The sequence below is a fragment of the Pseudopodoces humilis genome, chromosome 1 (genome assembly GCF_049639895.1).
Source record: "Pseudopodoces humilis isolate 2021_Gansu_Grassland_sample_001 chromosome 1, ASM4963989v1, whole genome shotgun sequence".
Lineage (NCBI taxonomy): Eukaryota > Metazoa > Chordata > Aves > Passeriformes > Paridae > Pseudopodoces > Pseudopodoces humilis.
In genome coordinates, this window is record NC_142200.1 from 12,618,715 (window position 1) to 12,638,363 (window position 19,649).

At 43.1% G+C, this 19,649-nt stretch overlaps 1 protein-coding gene across 1 annotated transcript in view; it reads left to right on the plus strand.

Annotated features, from left to right (window-relative positions):
* The window catches only part of SNTB1 (syntrophin beta 1), a 113,908-nt gene extending 94,376 nt beyond the window's left edge, over nucleotides 1-19,532 (plus strand). The window contains exons 4-7 of the mRNA XM_005516934.3: nucleotides 3,907-4,046; nucleotides 10,558-10,754; nucleotides 12,258-12,448; nucleotides 16,087-19,532. Of these exons, the coding sequence (XP_005516991.2) occupies nucleotides 3,907-4,046; nucleotides 10,558-10,754; nucleotides 12,258-12,448; nucleotides 16,087-16,179 (621 nt within the window). The 3' untranslated portion in view covers nucleotides 16,180-19,532. The remainder of the gene's footprint in view (nucleotides 1-3,906; nucleotides 4,047-10,557; nucleotides 10,755-12,257; nucleotides 12,449-16,086) is intronic.
* Nucleotides 19,533-19,649: the final 117 nt, after the last annotated feature.

Sequence of the window (19,649 nt, forward strand, 5' to 3'; positions counted from 1 at the left end):
TGTCAGCCAAAGGCTGATGGCCAAGTCTCCCTGTAGCTGCTGCAGTTCAGCAGCTGTTCTTGCACACGTTTTGTCTGCCCTCACATTGCTGTCTGTTGCCACTGTGTGTGTCACAGCAGCACTTGCCACCCCAGCAGAGACTGCAGTGTCCGTGAGGAAACACAGAGCACTTAACCTGAGTCTGCGGGGGAAGTCTGTGTCTGAGAAAGTCGTGAACACAGGTCTCCTCCAGTGTCATCCCAAGCCCAGCCATCATGCTGTTATGCACAACAAAATTAGATTTCATCCCTGCAGCACATGAAATATTTTCTGAATTTGGAAAGGTAAACCAAAGACAAGCATACAGGAAAAAGTGGTGTTTCCACTTAAAGGGGTGAGTAAATGAGGAGCAAAGAGGTTTGGAGTAGCAAAAATGATTCTTCACTGCACTTGGGTTATTTTCTTAGAAAAATGTTCTCTCTTTTCAAGTTTGTGCTTTAAGACTTTGATCTAGGGGCACAGTATGTCTAGGAAACAAAAAAATCAAGTTTGCTTCTGGTAAAAACATTTATAGCTTCATTGACTTGAAGTGGAATTTTACCTGGGAATGTAAGCAGTGACCCCAGCGACACATAGAGGGACTTGAGCAGTGCCCAGAGCACCAGAAAAATATCTGCTGATTCATTTTGTTGTAGAGTACTGATTTTTCTGTAGTTGATCTAGAGTTGATCTAACAATTCTGACTTTGAAAAAGGGTTGAGTTTGAAAAATTTTTTAGAGTGGATGGTGATTTTATTTCTCTGCAACACTGATTAATGCACTTTAAATTGTACATGTGCAAGTGGGAACTGGAGTGAAGAAACTGTAGTGCAAGTGTCAGAATTCTGCAAAATTCTGGCTAAGGAATTGACCCTAATCATTATCTAAAACCATGCATCTAAAATGTATCTCAAATAGTATTTAAATTTACTCTTACACAGGTATTTCATGTTATCTTTGGGATATTTAAACCTTTAAAAACCTTAAAAACATGAACAAATCTTTCATTTAGCTGCCCACAAGCAGCATGTTTTTTGCTTTTGATTTGTAATTTGTTATTGTACCCATGCTTGGTATAACAGTTGTTGATCTCGATTAATTTCTCATGTGGATTTGTGATGAATGGGCCCTCTAGGCTAATGGTATATTTGGTATATATCTTCTTCCTTTGTAAAATCTGCTATTACCATTTACAGGACAGCGTGTTCTCTTTGACACCTTCCAGAAGTGCCAACTGCCTGTTGAACAGCATGGCATCAGCTGTTACAGTCTGATCCAAACCCTACAAAATAGGGAACAGTGATGCAATTCAAGGTTTTTAAGGAAAGGCAGTATCTTTTATTAGATCAGCTGTTACAGTTGGGAAAAAACAGACAGGCTTTCAGGCACACAGATCCTTCTTCAGGTCTGAAATAGCAGCAGTGTTGCTTACACCAGCATTCCTCATCAGTGAGGCAGCTATGGTCCCCAGTAAGGTTTAAAAACTGTTGAAAAATGTGTGTATTGCATGGCCCTTCTCACTGGGGAGGGCTTCAGAGCAGGACACAGGCAAACATCATTCCCCTCCTCACCTCTTCCCAGGACACACCCTACAAACAAGGGATACATCCTGCAAGCAGGGGTAGTGTAAGGTCACTTACTCTTGAGAAAAATCTTCAATACCTTATGACCAAGCCACATCTCCACAGTCACCCTGCTGTTGGGGAGGGCTGGGGCAAAGCTGTGGGCTTCACAGTGCAGGTCATTAACTTCAGGATTCATGCTGGAAATTCTGTCTCCTAATATTTACAGCTGTCCAGAAAAGAGTTGTGGGACCAGCTGACAAAATCAGTTTTATTCTCTTTCTTGTAATTGCTTGTGTTTCCCAAAGTTTCTGTAGTCACTGTTGACTGACCAGCCACCTGACCACAAAACTTAAATTGTGATTGAAAATGCTACACAGGCAGGATGGTTCTACAGAAAAGCTGTGAACAGCTTCCCACAGTCTTTAGATTGCTTGTGATACCAGAGATTTCATATTTATCTTCCTTCTTCTTTTCTGGAACTCTTCAAAAGTATGCACTAAAGTCTTTCTAGTTAACGAGCACAGGTGAGGTGGTCCAAATTAAACATTAACATTTACTGAATGTTAATATTAACTGTGACACTCATTTCTGTATTCCCACGCTAGGAACTGGGGTGTTAACTCTAGTTTATAGCTGTGGTATTAAGAAGCTGAGGCTGATTTTTGCTCGTGTGAATATTTTCATGGTACATGGACTGTGAGAACTCTGGATTTGGCATTCTTTCTTGAGTGTAATAATGTGTGTGTTAATTATGTGGCTTCTCTATTCAGTCCTATTCAAAAATGAAAGATTGCATTTCAAGAAACTGTCACCACAAGAAAATTGTAAATAAGTATTAGTGCTGCTGTAGAAATTGAAAGGACAAACTGTTTTTGACTTCAAGAGACTTGAACAACCAATGAGCAAGTAATGCTGTAAACAGGAATATGATTATTGGAAAAGCTTAGTTCAGAGGGAGAAATACATCTTAAAAATTACACAAGCCAAAAATCTTAGTTTAAGATATGCTTTTGGACATTGGTGTTCTGAGGAAAAGGTGTGTTACATCTTGAAAGCCCTTAAAAGTTTAGAAATTCGTGGGAGCCTGTCTTGGTATAAAATACAAGTGTTTCAAATGTGGTTCTGAATTATCATACCTGGGTGTGCCATTCCCAGCCTGGCCAAACTTTGATCCCTTTTATATGTTTCACCAGCTAACAATGTGCCCAGTGATACATGCCTGTGGCAAGTAGGCTGGCATCACCACAGAGCAGCACAGACAGCTGCTTCTCTGTCCCAGGAGAGGTTTTAGTAGAGGAGTCATGAAGACAAGCAGATTCTCTGGTGAATTTCAGAATTTCTTTCATTTCTTTTAGTATCCAGCCAAGATGTTTGTGTTTGAAAGCATGGCTGTGAGTGTTACTGTGGACCAGTGTTTCTTTTTATTTATGTGCCCTAAAAGAAAAACGATTTGTCAGTTAAAGAGCTTCAGTCTTACTTGAAACAAAGGTCCTTTCATGTTCCTAACTATTTTAAGACACTTCTATGCTGCCAGAATAGAAGAAGTGAAATCCAGGATCCATACATACAGTCCCCATTACAATAATTGTGTTGCCATGTGGACATCACACATCTAACCTGCAAAATATTCCACATCTGAATTCTGCAGCCTGTAAAGGGCTCTGATGCTCTGGTCTTTAGACATCTTTGACAGAAAGGTTTGAAATGTGAAGGCACATCCATCCCAGAGTCAATGCTTGATATCAACCCCACATTTGTGGTGGATCTCTTTATAAAGGCATTTCTAAAATGGGAAGAATGGTATGAAGGAAGGACAAGCAAAAAAAAAAAAAGTAAACTGCTTAGGAAAAAGCATCTACTCCAAAACCACTACTTTTTGCTATCTATAACTCTTTTTTAATAGTGATGATGTTGCAGCCTTTTTAAACAGAAACAGCAGCAGCAGTGTGCAGGACTCAGGTTAATGTGCCAGCTACTCATGAATGGTGCACATTATAAATATACATTTAAGGTCCTTTCATGCATACCACAGCTAACTAGCAGCCAGCTCCTCCTCAGTGTTCTTCCAATACTGCATTTATGGAGTAGCCTGTACTAAAGGAAGGCTGGAAATGGCAGTGCTAAAGGTAGCAGCAGATGACTTCACATGTTATTCCATTTCTGCTGCGTCTGATTATAAATTCAGGTGGGAGATGTCAAAAAGCCAGAGAAGTAAAACTCTCTTGTGTTCATTTTCTCACCCGGAACTCGACATGTTTGTCTCATCTGGCTTTGCATGGTGGTAGTTTGTCTCTTGTTTCACTGAGACTTTCCTCTTTTCCAGGTGCCAGGAGACAATGAGAAGCACTGGAAGCCAGTGTTAGTAGTTTTGACAGAGAAAGACCTGTTAATATATGAGAGCATGCCACGGATGAAGGAAGCCTGGTTCAGCCCTGTGCATACCTACCCCCTGCTCGCCACCAGGTACCTTTGCTTTTTTATCATGACAGCTCAGGAGCAGTGGGAACAGCTGAGTCAGCCAGGAATGGGTAGAGCTGGTGCGCAGCTTGAGTCACACTTGAGATGTTGTGGTTGGAGAAGCAGGTTCTTCTTCAGTGGGATGATGTACTGAGCTTAACTCTCCTTTCCTCCACCATTTCAAGTTCTGGCTGAGGCTGATGACCAGAAGCTCACTGGGATTTTGGCTGTGGCCACTTGGCCTGGATACAGAGGCAGGAGTGCTGAAAAAGCCAAGAGCTCCATCTCCTGAGATGCCTATCTCAGTGTGCAGACCTGTGAGCTTGGCAGAAACACTCTAAAACAAAGTGAACTTGTTGCCCTGAGTTGAATGTTCTGGTGTGGCAGTTCTGCACCACCAGTTTGGGCCTTTTGGAGGGTTCCACATGTGTTGGAAACACTTCCAACACAGCTTCTGTTCCTGCTCTAGCAAATTAATTCCTGGATTTTTTTAGCTTAAAATGGTAAGCTTGGAAGACACATTCTTGAATCTAGGTTGGAAATAAGCATTTGCATTATTTTGAAGGTATCCATTAGCACTAATTTAGAGAGAGCATTCCCATGGTTGCCTTTATGCAGTGGAAACTGTCTGTACTTCTTGGTGTGAATCTTAATCATGTTTCTCTGCCAGTATGGTCAAAGGGCTTGAGAAAGAGCTGTTGTTCCTTGTTACAGTCTTGCTACAGGCCTCTATTATACCATTTTCAATGAGTTCTCATTCAGAAGGGCTGGTTGCCCCAGCCAGAAGCAATGGGTCTCTTACTGCACTCTCATTAGTTTACTTTTGTTCTCTGTCTCTCCCCAAATGAACTGACACTTTGCTACTAAGTCATTATATTAAAAAAATAAAAATTGACCTCACTGATTTACACTGATGACCAGTTGTCCCAGTCTAACTGTGTGTGATGGGGCTTTCAGACTTCCTGGGAAGCCACCATCTGACTCCCCCTTTGTTACCCTAGCACAGAGTGGGAGGCACCAGCTGTGCAGCTTGCAGCCTGCTGCATGGTGTGGTGCTGGATGTTGACATTTCTAGGTGACAAGTCCCAGTGAAAGCTGGGCGAGGTGTTGCAGCCTGTGTCCAGCTGTGTCACTACGCCTTAGAGTTTGAGAAGCAATAGCACACCAGCAGAAGGTGATGCATTTCCTCCCCTTTTTGAGGGGGGGTTTCATTTTTACATGAGCTCAAATCCTCCTTAAAGTGACTGGGTACTTGTAGTGCAGCCTGCCCCTTCCTGGCCACGTGTTGTTATGTGTAAAGACAACTCCTTGCTGAGTATTGCCAGCTCCCATCATCAGTGAGACCAATTTAATCATCAAACAATCTAAGGCCACATCTTGGGGTCTGCTACCTAATTATTTTTTCTCAAGAGGTCACACTGGATAGCAGACAGACTTGCCTTGAATGGGGATGGTCATCTCCTTGTCTGATGGGATACTTTCCTGAGTGGAGAAACATTGGTCTTCATGCTGGAGGGGAATGAGAGGTTGCACAGCACGAGTGTCAGGCTGCTGAAGGGTCTTTAGATACTGGGAAGAAAGCAAGCCAGGATGGTCTGTAAGAAAGCCAGGGTGCAGTTCAGAAAGGACAGGTGCAAAGTTCAGTACTGGGGAATAATCACCTCTGCTATTTTGGGGTGGAATGTGAGCAACGAAGTAGTTGCTCTACCTGGAAGCACCTGAGCGCTGTGCTAACATTGCTTGAATCTAAGGTGCTGTGTTTTTAAGAGGGGAAAATGAAAACAACCATCTTGGGTTATAGCAGAAATGTTGCATTTTGAGTAGATGTAGTAATCATATCTCTACAGCGAATGAGTAAAGCCTCAGGTGATACTCCATGTTCATGAGAGGCATGACACTTCCAAAAAGATGCCAGTTAACTGTGGAAGGTCTAGAAGAAAGCAATGCAAATATATAATGTAGAAACACTATCAAGAGGGGAATACTTAGGAAACTTTAGTAGCTTAACTTAGAGAAGTCCATGTAAAACATGTCAATAGTATTCAGATAGGAAGATAAGGCACAAGGAGTGTGTATCTTTTCTAGATCCCTCGGACATAGCTGACTGCTCTTGTGGCAGGGAATTGGTGAGGTACTGGTTTAGATTCTCTGGGAAAGGTGTGGGGACATGGAAGAATGGGTGACACACATCACAGTTAGCTGTGTGAAGGAGGATGTGCTGGGTGACCTCCTGACAACCATTCCAGCCCTATTTCTGCAGTTTCTTACTACTATCACTGAATGGAACACCCAGATAAAAAGACAGCAGCTATACAGAATTTGGTGTTCAGAATGGGAGTCACAATGTGATAAATACACATATACACATATACAGCAAATTCCATAAATGGACAGATTCCCTAAATCATTACACTTCCTGTTTTGGATGATTTTAATTAAAACCCTGAAGGGTCCTGCTTCTACGATCTGCCACACTGAGTAGAGTTATAGCAAAAAAATACAGCAGATTTTCTGTTGGTATTGACTGCTGTGTTCATTCTCGGTCAGTGATTCCGCTCCTCGTGACGAGTTTTTTAATCCCCTCCGTGCATTGATCAGAGCAATTTAGAACTTTTCACCTGGAAAGTTTGCAGAGCACATGTTGTAATCTTAGCTGCTCCCATCTTTCAGATTTTTATGAGTCCTTGGGAAAACATTTTTGCTTAGCTAATGCATATTTGGAAAGCTGCTGAAACTGGAAAACTTCAGTGCCAGATACTGTACAGAGTCATGCTTAATCTACCCAAGACATAATGAGCAGAGAAAATTGGAAAGTTGTAGAAGGATTACAATCTTCTCACAGTCCTTTAACAGCAAAATTTCAACATGCCCTTCTTGTTTGTTGGTAAGTTTGCTTACAACCTATGGATGTCATTAAGACCTAAAAATATTTTCCAGCTTTGCTTGGAATATAAATAATAGCTCAAATAAAACTGAGATCAGATTTAAGGCAGGGCAGCTGGCACGCAGCCCTGACTCTAAGGACCTTTTTGTCATAATATCTGTTTCAGTGTTTCCTTATGCCTGAATAACAGTGCCTCTCTCTAGCATGGGAATGGGGCTTAAGTAATTACATCTTATACGTTTGCAATCAAATTCCATTATCTATCATAGCTAGATATGAAAGGAGAAAAAAAAAAAAAGCAGCCTATGTTGGGCTCTGATTAAAGATCAGGTAAGAAGCTTCTGTGAACAGCCGAGGTCTGAAACCAGAAAGTATTAAAGCAGTTTGATAGCTAATGACATGGAAAACAGGGGGAAGGAGTTTGGGCCCTGATCAGTCATCCAGGCAAGTGGGCAGGGGAGAGGCAGAGAGCACTGGGTGCCCTGAGAGCCCCAGGAAGGTGTCTGAGGTGCTATGTGAATTCTCTGCTTGTCTCCCCAAGGAGGTGAGGGGGGCTGTGGGTGCCTCGGTGCAGATGAATTCAGAGATCGGTTTCCAAGGCGCCATTCCAGGGCAGGGTAAGTCAGGGTGCCATAGGAAAGGTCAGATGGCGGCGGTGTTCTAACCAGCAGAGCTGCACAAGTGTTGATGCACTTGTACGTGGTCTCTTCTGAGCTAAATCTCAAGTGAGCAGCTGAAGGCTTCCTTTGAATGTCAGTGCTGGTTTCACTGTCCTTTCTGAAGAGACCATTGGATCTGGCCGTGAATTGCTGAAACTCTTCCCATGGCATTAGGATGAGCCGCAGGTCCCGGTGCAGGTCATCCTGCACCAGCACTTCATGTTAGACCATTTCTTGCTGTCACACGTTTGCAAAGAATAAGGTTAAAAAGGTCCCCGAAATATAGAGGGACAAGGGAGAAATGAGAGAGGATGAGAAGTGTCTCCGTGGCTCCCGGGGGATGCCAAGGGTTGCGTTTTCCAGCCGCCGCGTTCCGTGCGAGCCCAGCCTTCTCCTGCCCTCTCGCGGCTGTGCCTGTGCCGGGAGCAGCGCTCGGGGCTCCGGCCGCGGGCTCCGCTGCCACAGATATCCCCAGAAACATCCACGGAGCACAGGAACCTTCAAGGGCTTGGCTGAATATCACCAGATCCGGGCCTGGGGTGCTTCTTCGGCTCTGGGGTGCAGCACACACCCCGCACACAGCCCCTCCCTGCAGTCAGGGTGATGGGAGGCAGGAGAGAGGGGAAGCCTTCTGTGAGCTGTCTGAGGCTGATTTTTGCCTTTTGAAGTATCTCTGTGTCTTTAGGATAAAACACCTTCTATTTAGATGAAATGGCCCACGTTAATGCAACTTTATTAAAGCATAGGAATCCTTTGATGTGTACCCAAGTACAGCAGTACTGACAGCTGGTACATAAATGCTATCAAATGTCCTTCTGCATGTTTGTCTAGTTCCTGTTTAAGTGCATGACTTTCCAAAGCATGATCTGGAGTTGCTTGAAGGAACAGCATCTTTAAATAGTGGAACTGGTTTTTTAATAATGAGGAGATAATGAGAAAAGGCAGGCAAGAATCAATGTTCATGTTGGATATGTTCACATAACTTAATTTGTAAAGTACATCTTCATTCTATCCATATGCTGAAAAACCTACAATACAGTGCTATGGATACAGCATGAAGGTGTGGGGGAGTGGGTGGTGGTGCTGTGTGTTTTGGAAGGAAATCAAACATTGGAACCATCTGTTTGTTATGTACTCAGGAACATAAGTAATAGAAAATTATTTTTAGTGCAGCTGATGAGCGCTGCATAAAGGAGATGACCCAGGAAAAAGGTGGATTAGTTCTGTTTCTAATGACAAACTCAATGTGATTTTCCAGGCTGCTTTTCCACAGCCCCATAGCCGAAGGCAGCATGAGAGCAGTGGCTGTGCCTGGGTGACTAGCCAGGGACAGACAGCAGCAGATGTCACTGGAGATTTCAGTTCCCTAATTCCTGCCTTAGTTATCAAGATGTAGCTTCCCTCAGAGTTTGCACCCTCTCACACCAAATGAAAGGGAATTAAAATTTTTGGGCTGTTTGTTTGCCACTCAGTCCCTGACTACAAAATCTCCTATAGTACAGATAGGAGGCTCTGAATATCAAAGCTGAGTGGGGCATTAACTCAGCCTTTCTACAGAGAAAAAAAGCCCTTCTCATCCTGCCCAGGTACAGGGCAGAGCATCTCTGACCAGGATATTCTGTATCTCCCTTCCCAGAAGCTCTTGGGACCATAAAATCAAGGGGGATGCTCAAAAGCAAAAGGAAGTTCCCACGAACTTGAGCATGAGCAAATCTTGCAAACCTTCTAGTGGGATATGAAAGAGGGGTGCATCTCTTTGCCACAATGTGCATCCCAAATGTCAGCACAGACTGTCAGGGAATTGGAGAAAATTTCAGATGCCCTGTGGCTGGTGTTTCAATAATTGAAAAGCTAAAGTGTGCTTTTTCTTTCCTTTCTGCTTTTTTCTTTTCTACTAAAACATTCCTGTTTGGTGGCATACCCAAACAGTGTCAGCTAACAGGCAACTATTCTTGCTGATAAAAAACAATAATTTGAGGAGAAATTAGTATTCAGTAGATTAGTTTGATCTAATGTTTTTATCCTGTAGCACAAGTGTTCTACTACCATGCCACATACTTTATAGACTACTATGAAGTATATTGTTTGCCTGTAGAAAGAAAAACAGAAGGCACAAGACAGAAATAAGCTTTTTAGACAAATTTCATTTTTTGATTGCCTCTCAGGGTTGGTCTCTGAATCTCAGAGTGATGAGCTCCCCATGATTATTCTTTTCAGATAAATCAGTGTTGTGTCCTTGAGTGAATTCTGTGTTGACTGTCCATACTTTTAGAGGGAAAAAAAAAACCCCACAACATAAAAGGGCAGATTTAAGGAAGAATTAATTTTTATGAGGTATTGATTTTCTCACTCAAAACTATTCCCTGCAATTTTTGTTTGCCCACATGAATAAACCTTCCCTGGCCACAGGAAATCAACTGTTGATGCTGGGCAAAAAAATGTTAATTGCAGACAAATATGAGAGAATTTCAGATTACAAATAGCTGCAACATTTTGCATTTTACAGGTTCCTTATGGGAAAAGTAAGTACAAGACAGTACTTTGGCATCTACATATTTTACAGAGCTTCATACTTTAGTCAACACTATTTATCATTGAATTTGACAGCAGATGTTTAAGCTTTAGAGCAAATGCTGCTTCACAGTGGAAGTTGGATTCAGGTGCCTCTTCTGAGCCAGCACTTGTATCTGTGGACCAGATTCCATCACCACAGACCAGTCAGGGATTTCTTTCAGTTCCTCATCCAAAGGGATGTTTTGTTCAATTCATTAAGTAATTTTGGGACATCCATGTCATCACCTGTGTGTCCAGATGCTTCTGTGCTCACTGCCTTGGACCGTCACTCTTCTGAGAGAAAATAGAGGAGATGTGAGTTCTCATGCTGCCAACCAGAGCAGAGCTGTGCTCAGGTGGGGATATTGGTGCAGTGCACTGTTGTTAGAATTTCCTGATGTGTTTCCAAATCCAATTGCAGGTTGGTTCATTCTGGGCCAGGAAAAGGCTCACCGAAGTCAGGGGTGGATTTGTCTTTTGCAACCCGTACCGGTACAAGACAAGGGATTGAAACTCATCTGTTCAGGACTGAGACCAGTCGAGACCTCTCATTGTGGACAAGGAGTGTAGTGCAGGGCTGCCACAATTCTGCAGAGCTGATCACAGAAATCACCACATGTGAGTAACACCTGCAGCCCCACCATTCCCACACCTCCACACCCTCCCTGAGACACTCATGGCAGTTCAAGTTCCTTCTGCTAGAGGTTATTTGTTTTATAAATATGCATGTTTAGGATTCTACTTGTTTAAAATACTGTCGGGTTCTGAGCCAGTCCCAGCTGCTATTGTACCTGTGTTCAGTGACACACTCATTGTCATGCTGACCTTTGGGTTTGTTTTCAGCATGTTGTTTCAGAAACAAATCTGTAGTCAGCCATGTAGGCCTTCATGTCACAGACAAGTGACTTCCAGAAAAGACAGAAAAAGACACAGAAAAGAGCGTTTTTCTGAGATTTAGGAAACTCCTGCTAGCCTAGCAGGAGCTTCTCCTGCAGAGGGAGGAGGCAGAAGGGACCAGCAAATTCACAAGTATGAATTGGTCATTTATTCACCCAGCTCTACACACTAGAGTAAAAAAATCACAAACCAGTCTAATAACCACATTTTGATGGGTATTAATTCCCTTCCCTGAACATCAGGGTGTCACTTCTCAGTGCTTCTGTACATGCAAAATCAATTGCAATAAAAGTACTTGGCTGCAGATGCTCTGGAGTGAAGCCCTGTTTGGCCAGGTAGCTGCAAGCCTGGTGTGGCTCTGGGCTTTGAGGCTGGGCCTTTCTCTTGAGTGCCCCCAGGCTTTGGAGTACTTCCCCTGCTAGTCCTACAATTGGCAGGGCTGTTAATGTTGAATTTTATTTCCACTCATTTCCTAAAAGTGTGAGAGCAGGAGCCAAAGCACAGATGCAGCCGTGCGGAAGGGCAGTTCTTGTTTCTCAAAGCTCAGGTAGAGCCACGTGGCTGTGTGTCAGCTGGCAGCCCCAGCCCCCACAGGGAGCTCAGGATAGTTGATGTGCAAACCAGCCAGAGAACTCAGTGGGAAGCAGCTGGAGAACAGGTCCATCTCTTCAGTACGGTGACAGAGATGCCATTCTTTCCAAAAGAAGGGCATCAGCCCCTTCTGTTATCACGGTGCCTTTATCCCACTGCCAAGGATCCTTCTTGGTAGAATTGTTCCAAGAAAGTGGTGGAATAGTAAATTTGGGATGTGAACTCCAAAACTCTTAATTCTTTAATTTGGATCATGGCCTCTTTCAGAGCTGAGTGGAAGATGCAGATTTTCTGCTGCAGGAGCTCTTATATACAATTACCTGGGCCCTTTTTCAATTACCACGACTCTAAGGAGGACTCAGGAGTGTCTTCATCTTTGTCAAAATACTTTAGGGAAATCCTTTACAGGTCCTAATTTTCTCATGTATTGTGTGCCATGTTCATTGATTCTGGCTGTGTCTGTCAGATGCAAGAAGAGTAGTTGTGACCTTGTCAAGGTTTGGAAGGAGGAAACACTGGTCTGAGCCTTCTTAAACTTCAGTACACTGTTTTTTGTCAGCATGTAGATGTATGATGCAACATGAAAAACTGTTTTTAAGACTGTGAGAGACTAAATTTTGATTTCTTCTCCAGCTTGCACATACAAAAGCCAGGAGTGCCGCTTGACCATCCATTATGAACATGGATTCTCCATTACAACCGAACCACAAGATGGTGCCTTCTCCAAGATAATTGCACAATATCCCTACGAAAAACTGAAAATGTCCTCAGATGATGGGATAAGGATGCTGTATTTAGACTTTGGAGAAAAAGATGGAGAAATTGTAAGTATTGCATTTAGCAAAGGGATGCATGTTACCATCTCCTTGATTGTCCTAAAGGCTATGGGCGTGGAGAAGCACTAATTTAAGTTGGACTAGATGAGCCCTGTAGTCCCCTTCCAACTGAAATACTTTATTCCATTCTGTTCCATTCTAACAATTGGCCAGTGCCAGGTTCCAGTACCAATATTTAGACACTTTTCTTTCTAGCACAGCATGATGATCAGGCTTTAGAGGCGATAAACTAAAAAGACAGTTAAAATTGTAAAACCATACAAAGAGAGATGAAAGATTTGTCATATTTAAGAACAAACTGTGCCTCTAAATAGCTAGATGTTAAAATTCTTGTATATATCCATTTCACTTTTTTAAATAATTGAGGGTGAAAGAAAAATGAGACCTAATTAATTCCACCGTACACATAGGGACTTCATGTTTTGACAACAAGCTATGTTTTAGGTGTTTCTGAACACGTAGTTGCTGAAAAAAAAAGCTACAGATGTTGTGAAAGCTGTCTGTGTAGGCCTCTATGCTGTCACAATGCCTAAAGATAAGGCACACGTTCCAATGAGCAGTTTAAATCCATTAATTATGAATGTAAACATGGTCGTTCCTCACAGATTTTTTCAGCTGTTCCTAAACCTGGTGGGTGCTGAATTCTAAACATCATCTTTGTTAACATATACTCTGCAAACTGCTCATTTTGGTCAGACTTCTGAAGAGAATTTCTTACTAGCTGTCAATAAACTTGATTCATGACTGCTGGAAAGGTGTTATGAACAAGTGCTTGAGATTGCTTAAAAAATCACCAGCAAGGGCATCAGCAAAAACGAGATTTAATATTTAGCGGCAGCATGACAGAGTTTGTTGGTATGATTCCCTCTACTGCCTACAGGACAATTAAGGCACACCAAGGAAACAAAGCAACAATAAAACCAGGCAATCAAAATCCAGGCAATCAAAACAGAAATTAACTGAGAACTATCTATGGGGCTTGTGTGTGTGTGTTAAGGTCTGCTGTCTCGGTTCTAGAAGACAGGTGTCTGCTAGGGAGAGCAGAAGCCTCCCTTGGGATGAAAGAATGTAGACCCCCTCCCTCCGAATTATTATAAATTTGAAATCAAGGGGCTCTCAGGCAGAGATCTGGGGATAGGAATAACAATTCTTTACTAGTATAACCAGGCAAACAAACAAACAATAACTACAGCAATAACAAGAACACAGAACCAGGGACCCCGTGACAGCTTTCTCGGCTGAGAGGGATGGAGGAGAGGCTTTGTTTTCACAAACCCCTCGGGCAGTCAGTCCCGGTGCTCCTGCAGGGCTGTGAGGAACAGTCGGCTAGAACAGCAGGGACGAGCTGACATCCTGGGCTGGTGGATGAGGTGTATCAGCAGGGACGAGCTGACATCCTGGGCTGGTGGATGAGGTGTATCAGCAGGGATGAGCTGAGATCCTGGGCCGGTGGATGAGGTGTATCAGCAGGGATGAGCTGAGATCCTGGGCCGGTGGATGAGGTGTATCAGCAGGGATGAGCTGAGATCCTGGGCTGGTGGATGAGGTGTATCAGCAGGGATGAGCTGAGATCCTGGGCCGGTGGATGAGGTGTATCAGCAGGGATGAGCTGAGATCCTGGGCCGGTGGCTGAGGTGTATCAGCAGGGATGAGGTGTATCAGCAGGGATGAGCTGAGATCCTGGGCCGGTGGATGAGGTGTATCAGCAGGGATGAGGTGTATCAGCAGGGATGAGCTGAGATCCTGGGCTGGTGGATGAGGTGTATCAGCAGCTCCGCGGCGGTGGCTGGCACTGCCACACGTCCAGGCAGGACAGGGGGTGCGAGGCCACCAACCAAGAGGGAAGAAGGAGAAGAAGCAGCAGCTCCGTCTGGGTGATGGCAAAAATTCCCCTCTCCCCACCGCAGCAGCTCCGCGACCCAGCACACGAACGTCCTTCCCCGAAGCCGAAGAAAGCCAGCTAAAAACTGTCCCCACCCTCCTTTCCTGCCCCTTCCCCCTTTCCCCCCCTCCCCCGGGCCCGGCCACTCTTTGTCCATTGTCGAGCACCCCTAAGTACCGGGAGTTAGGTTGTCCCAGCACATAATGGGTAAAAATTCCCCGGGCAGGCCAGAAGGACAAAACAAAACAAAAAAAGGACACCTAACCCTCAACATCTGCATATCAAAAGGATAGCAAAGGCAAGGATAAAAAGGAACACAGTCTAAAAACTTAACAGCACTCGCACTTTACAGTACTTAACTTATACCTTAAATTTAACATTTTTAGAAAGGAATGACACTTAACTTACACTTAACAATTTAGCAGAGGAATAACAGCATTGAACCCAATTTATGACTTCAAAGTTGAAGTTAGCAACTAGGAGAGCACCCCTCAGCAGCATTTAACTTAGCTTACAGCTTATGACTTAACTTACTGAGAAATCTAAGGTTCTTAAACATCTAAGAAATCAGCATTTCTCCCTGATTTGCTAAAGCAGGTGCATGCACACATACAGAAAGAGTCAATGCAAGCAAGGTACCTGTGAAAAATTCCCCTCAGAGCTCAGGGAAGCACTCACTTTGGATGCTTTTGCATCTCCCTACGAGCGAAGGGTCAGGACCCAAGCAGTGTCGGTACCAGCCCAGGACTCATTGTTTGGTGATCCTGCAAGCACAGCAAACCTGAGAGTTCACTGGCTCTGAGAGGCTCTGCTCAGACAGTTGCTGCAGTTCAGGAGAGCTCAAAGGATCTCATTTTGAACAGCTGTTTGTAGGGTTGTAAGAGAATCGGCTTTAGTCATAACAATGTTTCATCCTGGCCACAATTTGGGTCAGCACTTCCTTCCAAAGGGTGAGAACAGGAATGTTGTGCTGTTCAGGCAAGGAAAATAATTTCCAAGGCTGTTCATAAGGAAAACGGGAGCTCCTTAGCCAGCAGTAGTTCCTGGGAGCAGACAGGTGTTTCTGATAAACTCAAGAAAGGATGAGCCCAGATGCTGCTTTTCAAGGCCAAGGCCTAATGAGCATTTCTCAGATCGCAGAGCAGCCTGGAAAAAGGAGGAAGCAGGGCAGAATGCACCACCACAAAAGACAAACGTGGTTTATTTTGATGTGACTCTGTTGTTGGGCCTCTGCACACTGACAAGCCTGTCACGCTTAGCAAGTGTGTGGTGGGATCACCTGAACCATGACTATGGAAAACAAAGTCTGAGTTCAGTCTCACTGCTGGCTGTGAGAACAGAGAAGCAGCTGTGCAGCACCAGCTGAAGGTACTTCACCTGCACCAGCAGCAGAGGCACTGGGCATCAGATAGAACAGTGCTACCACCATCCCAGGCAGAAATGGCCAAAAAAGATGGGGCTGAGCCTCTTGGAAAGTGCTTGCAGCATCTGACTCAGTTTTCTGCTGCTCACCCAGGTGGATACAAGGCCAGAGGCACCAGGATCTCACCTGCTTCCAAGATGCTTACTACTTTTAGTAACCTAAGTATTTGCAGCTGAATGCAATGGGAAAACAATATGGTGTAGAGAAGGGCTGTTATTAATTGAAGCCTGTTCAAAATACAAGACAGCAGTCTGAGTACTCAGTAAATGATTTCTTGTTTGAGCTATAATTCTCAGCTTAACTTTTTTTTTTTTCTTTCAGCAACTGGACCTTCATTCCTGTCCAAAACCAATTGTTTTCATCATTCATTCCTTCCTGTCAGCAAAGATCACAAGACTGGGCTTGGTGGCCTAAGTGGGATCCATCTGTTTCTTCAAAGAGAGACAGGGTAACCACACTAATCTGAAGTACAGTCAAGAGCAACAACCTGTCCCAGCTGGCAGCAGACACCAGCCTGGGACTCAGGATTGGGCATTGATCATTTCTGCAGTCCTCCAAGGCCCAGGTTTCATTTTGACCAACTAAAGAGATGGCATGACAAGGAAGATGGTGGATTTCATTGTAAATAATGGGATTTTAAAATCCCATATGAGACCATAAAAGCGTGTAGTACCCTATATGTAAAAGTTTCAGAATCATAAATTGTGCCTATTTCAATGTACTTGTCTATACAAAGTAAAGGGCTATGCAGGCAAGAGCACTTGTTGGTTGTGATGCAAGCCAAGGTTGGTTGGGGAGAAATCCTCTAAAGATTGTCCCATCACCTGAAAGGTCCTTTCAGTTATAATTCCTGCACCTCTGACAGAAGATTTTTCTTTTGGAGCACTGCCAGAACCTGTTGCATGAATACCCAGCAGAGCCTGCAAATACACACCTTAGAGTTGGACTCTGAAGCAATCCAGCTGTGGTCAGGTAACAGCTGGAGGGCCCCTGCCTGGGGCAGTTTCACATGAAGCAGTAACCATGTCACCCACACTCTTAGTGATGGAGCCAAAGCAGGACCAGCCACAGGAATGGTAGTGGAGAGGCTGTCAGGGGGCACAGGCAGTAGCCACAGTCCTTTGTTAATGAACACAGGATACATTTTAATAGTGACTTCCCAGAATAGCTTAAGGAGCTTCAGCTATTTGGGAGCCCCAGCTCAGGTAGAAGCTACCTGAATCCATTCTGAGGCATGATTATGCTTCTGCCAGCATAGCTCTGTGGCAGTTTTCCAGTAGAAAGCCATACCAACATTCTGTCCTGCTGCCCCTACTGAGCCACCCCTTTTCTCAGACAAGGCTGGTTGTGTGGTCTTCATAGAAGAACTAACATAGGGAGGGAGGAAAACTTGATTTTATGAATTTTTGAAAAAAATTATTGAAGCAGCTCCCCAACAGCTAGAAACATGCCAGGGAAGAAAAATGAGCTGTACCCCTTGACATGGAACTGCTCCTGTGGACATGACTTGGCAAGACCAAATTTCTTGCTGAGGAAATACAAGATGTTCATCTCCATGCCCACAGCTTACTGGTGACTGTGTTGCACCACAGCTTACTGCTGTGGCTCAAAACCTGATTCACTGAGTTTCAGCCTTATTCACAGCTACCTGAGCCGCAAAAAGCAGGCAGGAACACTGACCTTCAGCCCCAGAGATGATACACACAGCTTGCACCTGGAAGTAATAAACTGGCATCATGTGATCTGCTGGGAAAAGGAAGAAGCAAAACAGGGATGCCACTTATGTTGTTCTTCCTTTGTAAAAAGAACAGCTTCACACAGGGGTCTAATTTTAGAGTTATGCCCTAAATTCACACTTTGAAGGACAGGAAGTAATATACAGTAATGTACAGGCAGTAATATATTCAGTGTTGTTCACAATATATTCAGTGGATGTTCAGTTTTCATATTACATTTCTTTTATTCCTGAGAAAAGCACATAGATTTCAACTTTGCACCACTTGGCTGGCAAAGGAGAAATTAAAACACATTTTGGTTCCATGTTGTTTTTAAGCTAAGGTTGAGAGTTAAGCTAAGTCATGCTGTCTATTCACAGCATAAGAACATGGTGATTTCCACAGGTATCTTAATCATCAAAACCAATTAAAATATTAGGATGATAGGCTGAATTCATAAATACAGAAGATAATCATTGAAGCACAGCTCAGTGCCCCACTGGAAGAGCAGCCCCATTCTCAGCACCTCTCACCAGTCAAAGGCACACCAGGAAGGGAGCCACCCAGCTCTGCACTTTCATTTTATTGTCATGGTACTTGCACTTAAAAATTAATTCCTCATGTAAATTAACAAGGTAGGAGGTAACATGTTGTGTAACTTACCAGTAATTTCCAGATGGACATTTTTCTGACCACTGCCATTCAAACAACTTCCTGTGGCAGTAACTCGGGACTCCTTAAGCTTGGAAGCTTCTAGGAGAGATGTGAGAAGCTGAGAGCAGTCGGTACGCAGGGGGACAGGACTCTGAGGAGGAGCTCATGTCACCTTATCAAGGAAACTGTTGTGTGAAATCTTTAAAAACCAGTTCAAAACATTTTTATGGCTGTTCCAAAGTATAACTTAAAAATTTGGAGACGGGCTCCTATAAAAGTTCCGGAGGTTGAAGTGAAAACTTGCATTCTGGGGTGGGTAGGCTAAATACATATGTAAACTATACTGCACTATTTCCTTATTCCTTTTAACACTTACAAATCACTGGAATGCTACACCTAACATGTATGTGCATTGTAAATATTACAAATTCCTATATTAGTGCCAACAACTAAATGACAAAATGTAATCTAAGGTGCTCAGTACTATATGAAGTCTAAGTGAATAACTAAGCAGATGCAAAGAAAATTCATATTATATATATTTATAAAAAAAATAATGATAATTACAGATGCTATTTCTTCATTTTCAGATTTTGGACTGATTCATATTTGGATGAGATAGACAAATGAAATATGAACCCTACTCCACATTTATAAGAATATAGTGAATATTTATATTTTAGAGGAAAAGAATATATTTAATAAAGTCATTTATTGGATTTTTGTGAGGTGAGCTTACTTTGTATCCACACAAACTATCTGGAAGGCTGTCCTTTGGTTTTGGGCTGGGAGAAATACATTTAAACTTCAGTGCTTCTGTTACATGAGAGAACTGTTAATTGCATTGGTGGAATGACGTAAAAACTTAAAATAAAAAAAAAAAACAAACCTGAAATCCCACTGGGATGTTTCAGGGCAGGTCATTCAGACATCTCTGCTGAAGTTGCAATACTTTCTTCTGTCGCTTATACTAGACTAGGTGGTAACACAAGACTTAGGAAAAAAAATAAGAAAAAGCAAAAGCTTCTGCATTCAAGGACTGAGGCCAACATGTGCCTTTTTTCTCTTACAAATGGTTATGGGAAAAGAGATTTTTTTTCCTCCTTTGATTTAATGCTTAACTTAGTGGCCCAAAAAGAAAATCTAACTGTGGGAATTTAAGTCTTTTCTTTCAGTCTGACCCAAGTTATGACAGAACAGCCCCATGGAAAGCCTAAAACAGGATATTCCAGATTTTCCCAAAATAATGGCTATAAATGGAATGATCTTATCAGAAAATTTGTATAGCAGCTTCACCATGAGAAAGATTGGGACACATATTGGAGCAAAAATGTTATTGGAAAAATGTGCTCTAAAGTGTTTGTTAAAAAAAAAATAAATAAAGCTGATCTGATTGTATTCAGGGAATCATACTGGTGTTTTTAATAGTCCTGCCCTTCAGATGAAACCAAGCATCTCTCTTAAAGCACTTTGGAAATCAGAACGAGATTCTTGACATGCTACCAAGCAAATCAC